This window comes from Pleurodeles waltl, chromosome 7 (assembly GCF_031143425.1).
Source record: "Pleurodeles waltl isolate 20211129_DDA chromosome 7, aPleWal1.hap1.20221129, whole genome shotgun sequence".
Classification (NCBI taxonomy): Eukaryota; Metazoa; Chordata; class Amphibia; order Caudata; family Salamandridae; genus Pleurodeles; species Pleurodeles waltl.
The window spans coordinates 160,300,222-160,315,512 of NC_090446.1; the positions used below are offsets into that span (position 1 = coordinate 160,300,222).

Sequence of the window (15,291 nt, forward strand, 5' to 3'; positions counted from 1 at the left end):
AGTCTATGGATAACTTCAAATATACATGCGTGATTTAGCTAAGGAGAAGCACACTTTTAGGCTTTGATGAGTGATGCCTTGTCGTTTTAAAAGGTACGTATGTTTATAGTGTTCAGAAAGCGTGGTTATGATGAAAAAAAATAATCTTTGCAGCTCTCTTAGTCCAAGCAGAGCACCTCACTGATTGCTGTCGGTGACACCTTGGTTGTGCGTTTCGTGCAGGGGTGTGCCGTTTGCAGACGGTCCCTTGTGTTAAGTCAGCGCTGCCTGCACAATAAGGGCTCCCGTAGCCCGCGCTTCCCCTCCTGTGGTCCGAGTGCTGGGCTGGAAACCTCTGCACTGGGAACTTTCCTGAGCCCTCCAGGAGCCGCACCACGACTGGGAATTAAAGAGAGAGAAGCCTGGTCCTAGCAGACCCCGTGCACAGGAAGCACGGGTGTGCAATGCACAACGAGGGAGCAGCGTGCGCCTGCTGTGCGCACCGAGCCGTGTAAACAGTGAGGAGTGCGCGCCGCACAGCTGGTGAGAGGGTGTGATGTGGACAGCGGGGAGTGCAGCGCGGGCTGCCGGGGGGAGGGGGAGAAGTGTGTGAGAGCTGTGCACGGTGTGGCTTGTGAGCGAGGGACGGTGTGCTCTCTGCACTGTGAGATGTGTTGTCGAATACAGTGCGCGCTTGTGCTCGCTGATATAACGGGCACAACAGGACGGTGTGCTGTGCAGTGAGCTGGGCGCCCTGTAAACAGTGAGTGCGTTGTATTCCGGTGCTCAGTGTGAGCCTTGTGTGAGAGGGGCGGTGTGCTCGCTGCCCTGTGGCTGTGAGACGTGATAGTGTTGAGTGTCCCCTGCTTCTGCGTGCACTACTGGTCGGTGTCCCGTGCATGGGCGCCCTGTGAAGAGTGAGTGCGTTGTATTTCGGTGTTTGTGATTCCGTGTGAACCAGGGCACAGTGAGGCTTGTGTGTAACGTGCTGAGAGAGGGGCAGTGTGCTCGCTGCACTGTGGCTGTGAGGCGTGATCGCGTTGAGTGTGTGTGTGTACGCTGCTTCGATGTGCACTTCGGGGTCCTGTGTAGAGATGGGCGCCCTGTAAAGTGTGTGCGTTGCCTGTGCACTGCGATGTTGAAGTGCCGTGAGCAGCACGCAGGGCACAGGGAGTGAGTGCGGAACTGATTCTCCCCGGCAGTGACTCTCTCGTCTCCCCTCATTTGCAGGGGGCTGGACTGAGCAGGACAGGGGGCTGGACCGTGCGCCTCGAGGTTCGTGGCTAGGGAACTGGACGCCACAGGAAACTGACAAGTTTTGCTTCAAGTTTGGATCAAGCGGCAGCGGCTTCAGAGGGACTCTGGCTGTGGAGGGGCAAGTGGATTGGGGGAAAAGATGCAAAGAGGGGCAAAGGCTGTGGAAAGGAAACCTGGTGGGAACCCATGAGCCCGGTGCATGTGGAGAACCAACACCAGCAGGAGAGCTGAAGCGCCTAGTCTTAACACCTCTGGACCGGACTACCAGACTCCAGCGCCTAGATTCGAGTTTTGGAGCTAACATTGGTGGGACCTGGAGTGGTGTGGTGAGACTGGACCTGGGAGGCCTGTCTTCCGAAGCGCATTGGATGGTAACCAGCGGCTAAGAGTCGTTTCCTGGAGGATAATAAAGACGCTTGCTGCTACTTGGGTGCACTGAGCTCTTACCTGGGGTCACCCAAGGCAGTGAGGCCAAGATGGAGGTGGGGGGGCCTGCACCCGCCCCGGAGAGCTCCAGGGACTCGGACCGTCAGCTGCGCCTCCGGGTCTGTGTCCTGAACGAAATCCTAAACACCGAGAGGGACTACGTGGGGACCCTACACTTCCTGCAGTCTGTGAGTACCCCTGGGGTCCTGAGGCGGCTAGGGGAGGGACTAGGTGGGTGTGTGTAATTGTAATAGTATTTATATAGCGCTTACTACCCCTGCCAAGGCGTCGAAGCAGGAGGGGGGGTGGGGGGGGAGGATTTGTCAGGTTCTTTGACCGATCTGCGTGTGTGAGGAGGGCTGGGCTTCATGTATGTTATGTCTGGTGGTCCAGTGCACCTTGTGATGCTTTGGCGTGCCCCACAAACGTGTTTGGGAGGTGGGGGCTCTCAAAAGCTTCTTTTATCAATATGCATATTAAGCCCGTGGTGGATGGGCAGGCTGTAATGAAACTTTAGTGGTTGTGGGAGCTCCAAAGCATCTCATGTCCGTGGAGGGGGCCAACACACCTGACTACTAGTGGTGGGGGTTTACAGCATCTTACTCCTGTTGGGGGGGAGGGAGGGGCGGGCAAAGCCACTCCTGTTTATTGTGTGGCAGGCATCGTATTTATGAGGGGGAGCTCCAACACACTGTAATTGTATTTATAAAATACCTATGGGATTTCCACTGCACCTTTTAATGGGATGTGTGTGGGTGGGGGGAGGAGGGGTCGGTGCGGACGGACTGGCTCCGGTGCATTTGGCGCTTTCTAGTGAGTTAGCGCAAATAAATATGATGTCTACAGTGAGTGGGGGTTAAGTTGCCTTTAGGCTAACCTTTGCATCATCCGTGGTGTGTGGGGCAGTGTTAGCCATTGTTTTTGAAGGGCTGCAGGACATTCGTGGGGCGAGTCCCCAATACTAGTATTAATAGGTTCAGTAACTCACTGGCTTGGCCTACCTGGGCGCGCTGCAACGATTCACTCCATGGGGGCGCAAACGTATCCTGGGTGGTGGGCAATGGATCAAAAGTAGTTGGTGGGGGGGCTGTCCTGTGTTTCCTAGTTAGGGGAGGGCAGGGTAGGGTTCACCTAGCGTTTCCTGGGGCTGCGGATCAGGACTTTATTTCCTGCAGTACTGGCCCCGGTGACTGAGGATATTTACCTTGTTTTTTTTTGTAAGGGGGGCAGGGGATCACCCTAAATACAGACGGGGAGGAAGCGTTTTTATCTTCTGTACACAACGTAACATTCAAAGCAGTTCACGTACTAACGCGCTTGAAAGAAGTTAAAACTGCGGTAAGTAATTGTCTTTTAGGTTCAACGAGGGAGGGCCAGCTGACACATGTTTACCTTAAGGGGATCCGTGCTCTATACAAGGAGATTTATTTAAAACGACCGCACAGTAATATCCCTAAACACTGTCATTTTAGTTCCTAAATACTGGATGCCGATGAAGTCGTGGCGACCCGCAGCCTGTGCGACCGTCTGGGGCTCTGAAAGGACCCGCCCCACACCGACCGCTTATTACGGCTTCTGTTTCAACGTGAATCTCCCTCGCACCACCTTAGTGGCGTTTATTTGGTTTCTTCCACGGTCTGTCACGGTACCACCCGCAATTTACTTTATTAACACAGACCCAAACGGCTGTAGTCGGATTGGCACCTTTTGCTGTGAAATACCCGAAACCCCCGAAATCTTCCCCAGTAACCAAAAGGCCACCAGGCTGTGTTACTTCGTTTCCTTGGCTTCTGAATATTTAGTCTAATTTCAATTATTCTGCGTGCTTTATTTCTGTTTCATTTCAAGGACTGAGGATGTCCGACATAAACATGGTCCTGGCAAAAGAGAAGCATTTTCTCTTCCACTTCTTCGGGGGCGCAGCGAGTGTAGTAGCACCGGGGCTCAGAGCCCTGGGGGTCCCATCGAACCCCCATTCCTGTTGTCGTTGTCTAGCAAACCTTCAAGGGTCCCACGTCTCTTATCTGCACCCCTCTTACACCGCTACGCCCCTCGCCCGCCCCGCGCACACATCCTATTGGCGTTTTGCCACCGTCCACGGCGGGGTTAAGTTTGGCCGCTTTAGTGCGATTCCTTAGCTGCAAAGTGGACCCCAGATGGTGGTAGTAGTGGAAACACTTCTCAGCAGCGCAGCTGTACCTTTCACATGACAACCTTCACTCCCAGCAAGAAAGTTATTCCTGTGTTTTTTTTTTTTTTTTTTAAAGGGGTAATACCAGATCCACCTCGCCCCCAAAATCCCCCCCGGCTTTTAATGTCGCACTCTCAACCGTCCCAGTCGGATAGATATCCGTAATTTGGTCGGTGCCAGCGTTTCTGGGATCGCTTGGCTTTTACTCCAGTCACGTTCCCACCTGCTGGGAAGCGCGTCCTCACCATCCCTACCCGGCTCTCTGGTGACGTAACGAGGCGCGCGGCCTCTTCCACCTGCTTTCCCTGGCGGGGTCTTGTTGGGACTCGTGCTGTGCTATCCGTGTCACCTTGCTGTGGCGCTAATAATAGATCGCCCCCGGGGGCTGGGCTGAGAGATCCCAAGTGTAGGAACTCCTATCTTATTTCTCAATGTGTTTGATCCGCCTTTCCTTGTCAGGATCCCAATTATCAAGTATATACGGTGTGAAAAAGCATTGCTCTGTCACAAGGCGTGTGTGGTTGTTGCACACCGAGGAGACTTGCTGCATTGCGCAGAGGTGGCAGAGTTGCGGGTTATGAGATGCACGTGTTTTTTATGTAGCGCTTGATATCACATTTCTACGCTTTCTATGCGCTGTAAATAGCTGATGTGCCATTTGTGAATTGTGTTTATTGGGAAGAGGTGAACCATTTCTGAAGGAGTCAGCCTACACCGTGCATACGACCAGGATATAATGATGCTATAATTTGGAAGCTGTCAGAAGAGACCGATTTCAGTTTCTTAGGCTTATTTCTCTTTGGACAGCTTAATTGTGTGGCAAGTAGAAGACTGAACTTTATAGTGAAGGCCAGTGTGCCTTCTAACCCCACTAGCTCTCAATTGTTTGGCACACATGATTTGCTGTGCTTTTGCTCTCCAACTGGTTTTCCCTGTTTTGGTGCCCTCGTTGGCGGTGCTTATTTTGTAGTCCCTTATTTGTCGTTCCTCTTTGTTTTCCCCTGTTTGTCTCTCCCTGTTTGGTTGGTGTTGCCTTAATGCAACTCATTGGTCTTTCCAAGATTAGGTACATGTCACTGGTGCTTCATTATTTAGTTTTGAGGTTTTGTAAGCACAACTACCCCTCCAGAGGAGCATCTTGGCACTAAAAAGAAGACATTCTGGACCATCAAAGATCAGACATTAAATGATAGTTGCTTAGGGTTCTACATTAAGTGCATTTGCTTTGAAATTGGAGATGATGGAACATTGACTCTGGATGAATCATTTTATGTGTAAATCACATGTAAGCTGTCCAAATGTACTTCTATTTGCAGTGGTACAGAACACATAATGGGAGACTTTTGTTTTCATGGCCTCACTTACCTTTGATTCATGGAGGGCCAGGACCAAGCCGAATTTTCACAACATCCATTTACATGCAATGACTTTAGATGGATTTGTTTACAGAGCAAATGTTTTTCCAGAAAAATCTTGCACAGATCTGGGCGACTTTGGACCACCTCAGGATGGTGTGCGCAACGGCATATCAGCTCTTCATACATTGATTGGGCTTGAAACTTGCAGAAGTTTTCTGTGCTGCCAGAGTGAAAAACACATGCGATGTCTGTTGAGGCGATCGTACTACCTACCCCAATCTTTGTCCATCAGTGTCTGTGATTTTATGGGTGGTGAATGAACTACCCAGGTTTTTCACCTACACCTCAAAGCAAATGCATGAGTCTCATCAATTCCTAACGCATTATCTGGTTTCTAGGGATCGGTGGGCCTTATCGACAAAGACATTTCAGAGCACATAATGTAATACTCCGTAACATACTTTTATATGCCCTAATAAACTGGCCCCAAAACACCTCAAATGGGAATACAATGGGACTATTCAATTAATATTCATGTACAAACAGGAAGAACCTTGCCCTCCTTGCAATTTTGCTAATTGGAATTTCATTTTTGGAGGTGAATTCACAAAGGAATGTAAGGTTACACATAAGGGTACTCCTGTAGTACTGCATTCCATCCTCACAAATTCTTTTTTTTAATTGCCCATTGCCTTTATATTACTATTCGAGCCCCCACACCATCTCTGTCGTCTTTGCTACACTACATTCTCAAGCACAGCTATTTGTGACCCAATAAGAGCACAAATCGAGTCATCGTGCGCCAAAAAAATAACAGAACCTCTATAGGCCACATTGCAAAGTCTCATCCTGCCAGCCAAGCACAACCCACAGTGCATTGTGCTACCCTTCCCCAAAAAGTGCTTCACCCCCTCACCCATGGTATGAAGTGCTATATAGGTGCATTTACAATACAATCAGTGTCAATGTCTACAAATAAGTGACTTGAAAGGCCAGTGGTGTGTGGACTCCCATTCATTAAATATGTGTCAAACATAATTTGCGCCAAATTTCACATTCTTCACAGGACTCGGAATGAGTCTATTAGTCCGACAGATGTAATTGCAATAGGCTGTGAGATGTTTGTCATTGGAGGATATCTTTTAGACTGGTGTCATTAACTCCAGTAGCCCTTCCTACTTGAAGGAAGGAGTACCTTGAGCATAAAGAGTAATGTTTGCTTTGAGCTTCTGAAGCTGATCCCAGCAGTGTGTTAAAAGAACAGGTATGATTGGATCTGGAGGATTACTGGAACAGTACAATAACCTATACCAGTGAAAATTGTCCTTTCTCCAGGATGTGTGTGTGGCCCAGGAAAAGGTGATTGTGGACTCCAATGACATGGTCGGCTTCATCACATTCAGCTGTATTTTAATCAACAAACCTCAAGCGTGCAGGTCGCCAGATGTTTTATATCCAATAGTAAATGCAGATATAGACCTCATTGTAAGGAGCAATTAAAAAAAAAAAAAGCCATTTTATGCAAATGTGAGCCTGTGCATGGCAGTTCAAGGTTGCACCAGTTGCGACTGAAGCTAGGATTTTTGTTGAAGTGTACAGGGTGGCATTTTGGCCAATGCCCCTCACATGTGGCCCTATTCGATGCTGCAGAGAAAACCTGGAGCCTCCTAACTGGTGATGATGCCACGGGCCTCTACCTAGAATTCTCTCACTGACATTCCTTCCGTGGCAGTGATATCTCTGTAGCAATTGTTTTAGCACGGCTCAGAAATGTGAATGTGGTTTATTAGCTCGTATTTCGTCTTATATTGTGAATAGGCTTTTTTATTTATGGGTGCCAAAGAGGGTGCTCATTTCGTTTGTCATTTCAATTAACTTATCGTAAAAATCTGGTTTCCTAAAAGGTCAATTTCTCAATTGAGATGTAGCTTGAATTAGACTGCAGATTTGTGGATTGTCGATAAGTTACTTTCTCTCGACTTGCAAATTATCTTAGACCTGATGCACACGTCCCTTCTCCCAAGAGTGATTTTTCTGTCTTATAAAGCAAAAATGCATTCAGTTTGAATCTTAATCCAAGTTAAGTAGCTTTGTAAATAGACATAGACTTAGGGAAAAGACGACTCATTTTTAACCTAAACGGCATTTTAGGTATGTTTTAAAGCTAGCATGTTTTAAGTTTTAAGCCAAAAGATGGGATGTTGGCTAGCATAAGAGGTCAGTGCTGGTCCTTGAAATGTGCAAGGATGACCTCAGTCTGGCCTGTCCATCTTGAGTGGGAGAGCTTCCGTAATTGTGTTTATATCTAATCATTGCAGCTGTGCTTTTAAAGATTAATCTTTCTGAAACCTAGTCCTTGGTTCAATTCTTAAAATATTCATACAGCTTATGTGGTTTGAAGAAAAATACTTTGGCAGCAATGGGTTCGGTTGAGTCCAAGGTGTACCTTACAAATGAAAGCACTCAAGACCTAAGTGGAGATGAGCAATACTCTTCCTCACGTTTTTCACCATCCCAAATAATAGATGTACTTCTGCGCATGTGTATCGGATAGCACGCACGCCTATGTAAACCTGAATACATTGGCATATTGAGTGAGCCTTGGAATGTTTGATGTGAATCAATATGACATGTTAAGTGGTTTTGTCTGTATAAGCTGCTCTGTCCAGCTTTCTAAATAAAAGGCAACATTGAGGCCTTCCGGACTAAAAATGTAATTGTCTCAACTGTCTCAACTGAAAGACATCAACGTGCTCTTTGTAGTGTCTTAGTTTGCTGGTTCCTGCCCCTTGCATTTACCTTTTCTGATTTTGGCTAACCACACTATTTGTAGGAGGCTTAGCTCGTGTTAGTGTCCTTTGCGATCTATTGCCTTTCTCTCTTTTTTTTTTGTGTGTTTTTTTTTGTTTTTTTGTGATGGCTATTTATTGGTGGATTAGCAAATCAATGATGGAAGCTTCATTGAGTTTGCATTTCTGAGGGTGTTAAAGATATGCACGTGTATACCTAAAATGACTGTTGGGATCCATCTGCCCAATCAGGATTTAGGGCAGTTGAATAAAGGTGAAGTCAACTGCAGTGCGACAACTGCATAGTTAATTTTGCAGGGCGCCGCTGCTATTTTGCAGTATGTCTGATTCCTATAGCTGCACCAAGAGCCACACAAGTTCTTGTGAATGACTTGTTCCTTGAAGGGAGACCAGATGCTTTGCCTTAGAAGAAAAAGGATTGATTTACAGACGCAGCCAACATTTGCCCGACCAATTATAATTGTGGTATTTACTAGGGGAATGCAGAATCTCTTAATTTTTTTTTTTTTTTTTTTGCGACATTCCTGGAAAATTTAGTTTAATTATGCAAAATGTGTTTTTCCTTTTTTCTCCAGCAAACAATTCACATGAAGGATTACCCTGTGTAAACCAAATTTCATGTGAAATACCAGTAGATCAGAAGTTTGGGCAGAAAACAACTCTCACACAAGACATTTTGTTACCAGGGCACTCTCCAACAGCAAACACGTAAAATGTAAACTTTTAGCAGGTTTTAACAATATTGTGAATTTCACTGATATAATTATTTTTTCCCCAGGCCTAGTGTTTCCTCTCTCTTTGCGTCCCACCTTGGCCTAGGCTAATTGTACTCATTCTATTACCTACCTCACTGTTTCCTCTTTTCTCTACAATTGGGCCTGTGGTAATGATATGTACTGGTATCTTCATAGTTCCACTGAAATAGGTGATAAGTGATGGTGGAGACCCAAAGAGGTTCCTAAGAATATCGTAGGCAGGACATTTACAGTTTCAGTAATTGCATTTTCATTCCTGCTTCCCTGTAACACCTTGGCTGAGGGGTGGCGTATCGGGGAGGGTTTTACCGAGGAGTCGTCCATTTCCACTTTAGACTGCCCTTACCTGTATTTAGGAGTTCAGTGCCATTTACCGGACGTTGCATGTGTTTGTGATGTTACCCTGCTGCCGTCTTCTGTAGGTCGCTACTTCAGGAAGGCCTGGAGTGTAGGGTGGGCTTCGGGTCCCACTGGTACTTGAAGCAGTATCAGGCCTGGACTGTAGTTATCCTTCGAATCTGAAAGTTGTGTTACCAAAGTTTGTTTGTTTGTAGTCTTCTGGGGTGGTTTGTGGTGGATTGCACTTTCTGGGTCAGTTTGGGGTGATGGACCCATTTGATCATAGATCTGATCTTCGCAACTTCTTTGGGGCACAAGGTTCGCCTTGAAGGTTAACAAGGCTCCATTGGCAGCCAGTGCAAGGAGCCAAATGCTTGTGCTCTCTTTTTTCTTCCAGGTGAGCATCAGGCTTGCTGCCCCGTTTTGTATCAGCTGTTTTGATATAAAAAAAATTGCGTGAGACTTATGCGCATTCTGGTAAAACAGTCTAGGCGTACATTTGTACAGCATTGGTGAGCAGCTGGTGGGACCAGCTGGATTTTGTGTTGATAATCCAACAAATTGCTGTTCCTGTTTTTGAATTGTTGTGATATGAGCAAATTTGGAATGTAATGCTTCCATTTTCTTACGATAATGGCATTACTCCTAGTCCTACTCCCTCGCCTTCCTTTTAACCAATGAAAAGAGGCCTCCCGCCTCCCCCCTAGACCCTCCCTTCCCCTTTCAAACCCCCCCCCACCCTTATCCCCTCCTGTACAAAAACCAAGCCCAAGCTGCAACTCGGACAGTCCGTACCGGGAGGGTGGGAGGGAACGGAAAAGGAAGGCGAGGGAGTAGGACTAGGAGTAATGCCATTATCGTAAGAAAATGGAAGCATTACCTCCCGTCCCTCCCTCACCTTCCTTTTAACCAATGAGACATAGCAAGAAAACACACAGGAGATGGACATCGAGTTGCAAGACCTCTACGTAACATCCTGCACCAAGATCATCCCAAAAACTACCTCCTAGAGGACAAGACCCGGTGACCTAACACCGACTCCAAACTGCCCAAGTCCGACAGCCTGTAATGACGCACAAACGTCGAAGGAGAAGCCCAAGAGGCGGACCTGCAAATTTCCACCACAGACGTCCCCTGAAGCTCCACCACCGTAGCCGCCATGCCTCTGGTAGATCTCCCCTGAATCCCTTGAGGAGGAACCACCTCTTTCAAGGAATAGGCCAATAGAATTAAAGAGCTCACCCACCGACTCAAGGAAGCCGTGGAAGGTTATTCACCTCTGCGATCCGGACCAAAAGAAACAAACAGTGAATCCCCTTTACGAAAAGGAGCCACCACCCGCAGATACTCCAACAAAACCCTGCGTACATCCAACGAACGCAAACGGCTCGTGAAAAATCTTACAAAAAGGAAAGGAACAAGCCCATGCCCCCAATTCCCCCAACCGACGAGCCGAAGTAATGGCAACCAAAAAGAACGTCTTCAAAGATAGATGGCGCAAATCACAGACCCCCAATGGTTCAAAAGGGGCCTCCGTCAACACATCCAAAACCAAGGACAGATCCCATGAAGGAAAAGAACGTACCGGGCGAGGAAATAAATCAATAAGCACGTGAAAAAATCTAGGCATCAAGCGCCCTTCATCCCGAAGATTACGCCATGGACCTCTGAAAGCCTGAATAGCCGCCCACTGTACCCGAAGAGAAGCCACTGACAACCCCAAATGAGCACCGTCCTGCAAGAACTGCATCACCTCACAGATAGAAGCGCAGGTAGGATCCAACTCACGACTAAAGCACCATGACGAAAACACCCACCACTGTCGACCATAAGAAAGCAAAGTGGAACGGCTCCTTGAAGCCAGTAAGGTAGAACCCAAAGCAACAGGCACCCCCAGACCTGTCAATCCCCGTCGTTCAACTTCCAGGCCGTCCAGTGCAACCTCCTCAATGACCCCAATGGGAGGAAGGGAAATTCCAGGGGAGACGGACAAAGGGGCAGAGGCCACATCCTCCCGGCCGCCATCAGCCACAACAACGGGAACCAATTCGCCCTCGGCCAAAGAGGCGCAATGAGGATAACCCTGGACCCCAGATCCCTCACTCGTAACAGAAACGCCCTGAGCAGTTGAAAAGGAGGGAACGCATACAAAAGGCCCTGTGGCCAAGGACACGACATCCCGTCCACTTCCCATGCCTGGGGACACCGAAACCGGGAGCAGAAGCGATCCACTTACGCATTCCGGCGGACGCAAACACATCCAGCACTGGAAGACCCCAAAGCCGAACCAGATGCCGAAACAGAGACTTCCAGAGAGAGAAAAGTTGAGAGGAAGGAATCACTCTGCTCAGCAGATCCGCCCGAACATTCACCACCCCCCGAATGTACGTAGCCCTGAGAGAAGGAACCCACACCTGAGCCCACACAAAAATCTCTCTGACTAAAATGAACAGAGCCCTTGACCTGGTCTCCCCTCGCCGATTGACATAAGCCGTGGCCACTAAGTTGTCTGTGCGAACCAGAAACGCTGATCTCCTCAGGGAATCCTGGAAATGGACCAGAGCCAGGAATAGCGCCCTCAATCCGCGCCAATTCGACGACCGACTCGCCTCCCGAGGGGACCAAAACCCCTGAACCTGAGCCGACCCCATCCATGCCCCCAACCGGAGAGGCTGGCATCCGTCGTCACCACCACGGGTCTCAGAGGTGATAAAGACACCCCTACCCTCAGGTGGACTGCATCCAACCACCATTGCAACTCTATGTGAATCAATCCGGACCCTGGAACCCAGTCCTCCACCTTCTCAAGAACCATGTCCTCAAGCACAGGAGATGGAAACGTGCCCAAGGAACCAGAAACATCACCGATGCCAAACGACCCTGCAGCCGCAACCATGGAAGAGCTCGGGGAGCAGACTGCAACAATACCTATGCTACCAAAGCCTGGAGTACACCCAACCTTGTTTCTGACACAGTCACCAACCCTGGAAGTTTCTGAAACCGAGCCCCCAGAAAAACTAGATCCTGGGACGGCACTAAGTCTGACTTCTCCCAATTGATTAAAAATTTGTGGTTTTGCAGGACCCCCCGAACTTGGTCCACCTGCCACAGCAACAGGTCTCGTGATTGAGCATGAATCAAAATTGTCGGCCAGATAAGGATGCAGAAACACCCCTTCTGAATGAAGCAAAGCCACCAGAGGAGCCAGCACCTTTGTGAAAATTCGAGGAGAAGATTTTAGACCGAAAGGTAGAACGCAAAACTGATAGTGGTCACGACCCACAGCAAACCACAGGAACTTTTAAGAGGATCTTGCCACAGGTACGTGTAGGTAAGCATCCTGTAGATCCAGTGACACCAGAAAGTCCCCTTGCCTGACCAATGGAAAAATAGTCTGAACGGACAGCATGCGGAAATGCACTGTCCTGATCCAGGTATTCACCTCCTATAGATTGAGCACCGGTCGAAATCCCCCGAAACTTTCTGCACAAGAAACAAGACCGAAAAAGTGCCCTGGCCCCTTTCGTCTAGCGGAACGTGGGAAATGGCTCCCTTGACCAGTAAGTCCCGCACTACGTCCAAAAAAGCTCTTCACCGTGACCCCTCTGAAGGCAGAGGAGTGAGACGTACCCCTGAATCTGGAGGAACCCTCACAAAATCTATGACATAACCATTGTTCACAATGTCTAGAACCCAATGATTGTTTACACTGTCCTCCCAAACTGAAAGAAAGTGACTCTGTCTTCCCCCAACCGGCCCTCTGCCAGGCCCACAGAGATTGTCAGGACCCCCTCTTGAAACCACCCCGGGTCGCAGGAGCCGACTTCATAGGCGAAAAACGCGGCTGGAAACGCCGTTTCCTAAATGAAAAGGATTTAGCATCCCTAGTAGGAGAAGATCTGGAATGCTTCTTCCACCCTTTACCCGAAGAAGAACCCCCTTCATACGGTAAGGCATGCTTCCGCTCCTTAAATGCCTTGGAAAGCATGGATGGCAATTGTTCACCAAACAAGCTACGACCTACAAACGGCAGGCTCAACAAGGCTGCCTTTTCCCCTGGATCCGCCTTCCAGGAACGCAACCAGAGGGACCTACGAAGACCCAGACGCCAGAGCCGAAGTACGGACCACATCAGAAGACACATCAGCCAACTATCGGGCCTGCTGCTCCATACCAGCCAGGAGCTCCGAACATTCCGCCCCTTCCTGTACAGCCACCGCCAGTTTATCAAAGTCTTGTACCAATGACTGGGACGCATAAGCAGAATAAAGACCTGCCCTCAGCGCCAGATTCTCTGCAGCAAAAGCCCTCTTAAGACCCGAATCCACTTTACGGTCTGTGGCAACCGTAGGCACACAATCCTCCGGATTGACTGCCGTTTTGCCAAACAGAGTAGCCAAAATAGAATCCAGGCGTACTGAAGGATATAAAACCTCCTCAACCTCAAGCAAGTAAAGTTTCTGAAGGAAACGTAGAACCTGAGCCTTATCCACATCCTTCCACACACGAAACACCATATCCTTCACAGGTCCCTGAAAAAGGCATGGCAAACTTCGAAGGTGTCTGATATTGAGGAAATAAAAGAGAATCCGAGTTTGTAGGTTGAAACACTGGGAAACCCAAATTGTCCCGAACATGTGCCATCACTTCCCACATTTCGTCTCTGGAAACATATTTCCCCCCAGATGACGTCGATGGGGCCTCATCCTCACTCTCCGACGAGGACTTCCTTGCCGCTATCGATGAGTGCGCAAGCTTAGGCTGACCAGACCTGGCCACGCCTGCCTGCAGTGCCCTGGTAACAGCCACCTCAACCAAATCCTGCACCACCTCTCTGGACATGAGGGGAGTACCCCTGCCTGGCAACAGTGAGGTCTCAGGGCAACTACCTCGGCCAAAATCATAAAAAACCACGGGCAGAACGCTCGTCCTACCTGACGAGCAGCTCAAAAGCGAAGTCCCTCAGTTCTCCGCGGCGCGGAAACCCGGAAACCGACGCCCCAGCCACAGAGGGCCGGCAGACTCCGTCATCCGGCCCCCAGTACACGCCTCCCGAGCAGCCCTGCTGCTCGTCAAAGACGCGACCCAGCCGGCGCACTCCTCGTGGAGCTCCGCGTCCCGAGGAGTGCCTCCACCGATGACCTCCAGGCCCCACCGTGCAGGTGAGAAAGGGAAAAAAAAACGTCTAGCGTGGGCTAGACAAAAGAACAGGAGGGGATAAGGGTGGGGGGGGGTTTTGAAAGGGGAAGGGAGGGTCTAGGGGGGAGGCGGGAGGCCTCTTTTCATTGGTTAAAAGGAAGGCGAGGGAGGGACGGGAGGTAATGCTGTTTATGCAAAGGGAACATTTGGCTGAAATTAGGTGTCGTAAAATACAATTTCTGCATGCTGTTCTTAAGTCCTCTAGAATTCTTTTTAAATAAAGCCATATTTTTAAATCACAGGCCTTACTCGGATGCAGGTAATGCTGCGTGGAAAACAACAATACATAGTAACTAAAAATTAAATGTACAATCTGGTGGAGCCAGAGTTCAGTATGGGTTTTGAAAAAGGGTGGCCTTCAGGTCCTTGTACAGTGACGGGAGCGAAAGGGCCAGCCTTAGTTTTTTGGAAAAGAACTTGCACTGTTTTGGGATATTGCCGCCATAGAATGGCAGATTGGCCGTTTTTAGTTCTGGCTTGTGTATTGTTAACAGTTGTTTAACCCAGAGGTGTAAATACGCTCTCGTTCCATGCTTTTGCTGTGCATTGATTCCGTCTCTCAGGTAGTTCTTGCTTTACATTGCATGATTGGGTATACTATTCAGATGTGAAATACTCTATCATCCCCCAAATCAGTTATTTATCCCCTATGTAAATTTTACATCGCAATGCGTTTTTACTGTTTTTTTCCCCATCGCTGGGCTACTTTTTTCCCTGCACTGACAAAAGGAATAGAGGAGACTTTAATGTGATAAACAGCAGTAGTCGCCACAGAGCGTCTTGATATGGATTCTGCCTTCCAGCAACAGCCAATGTATGTCCACAAGGATGGCTCAGATGTCTGAGAACCCTTTGGCTCCTGCTGCAAGCCTCGCTGTGGAATGAATGGCGTGTTTAAGAGGTGATAAGGACTGGTTTGTAAAGCCATCTTTAAGGAGCCTTGCATGCATCAACGTGTAGCAGAATCACTGTTTGTC

General features: G+C 48.6%; 1 protein-coding gene across 2 annotated transcripts in view; it reads left to right on the forward strand.

Annotated features, from left to right (window-relative positions):
- The first annotated feature begins 259 nt into the window (after positions 1–259).
- Positions 260–15,291, forward strand: part of PREX1 (phosphatidylinositol-3,4,5-trisphosphate dependent Rac exchange factor 1) — a 718,002-nt gene continuing 702,970 nt past the window's right edge. Inside the window, exons 1-2 of one of the 2 annotated variants that reach the window (XM_069243446.1) lie at positions 260–522; positions 1,210–1,850. In XM_069243446.1, the coding sequence (XP_069099547.1) occupies positions 1,713–1,850 (138 nt within the window). In that variant the 5' untranslated portion in view covers positions 260–522; positions 1,210–1,712. Of the gene's footprint in view, positions 523–578; positions 743–1,209; positions 1,851–15,291 lie in introns of those variants that run through there. The other variant, XM_069243447.1, reaches the window with a different exon arrangement.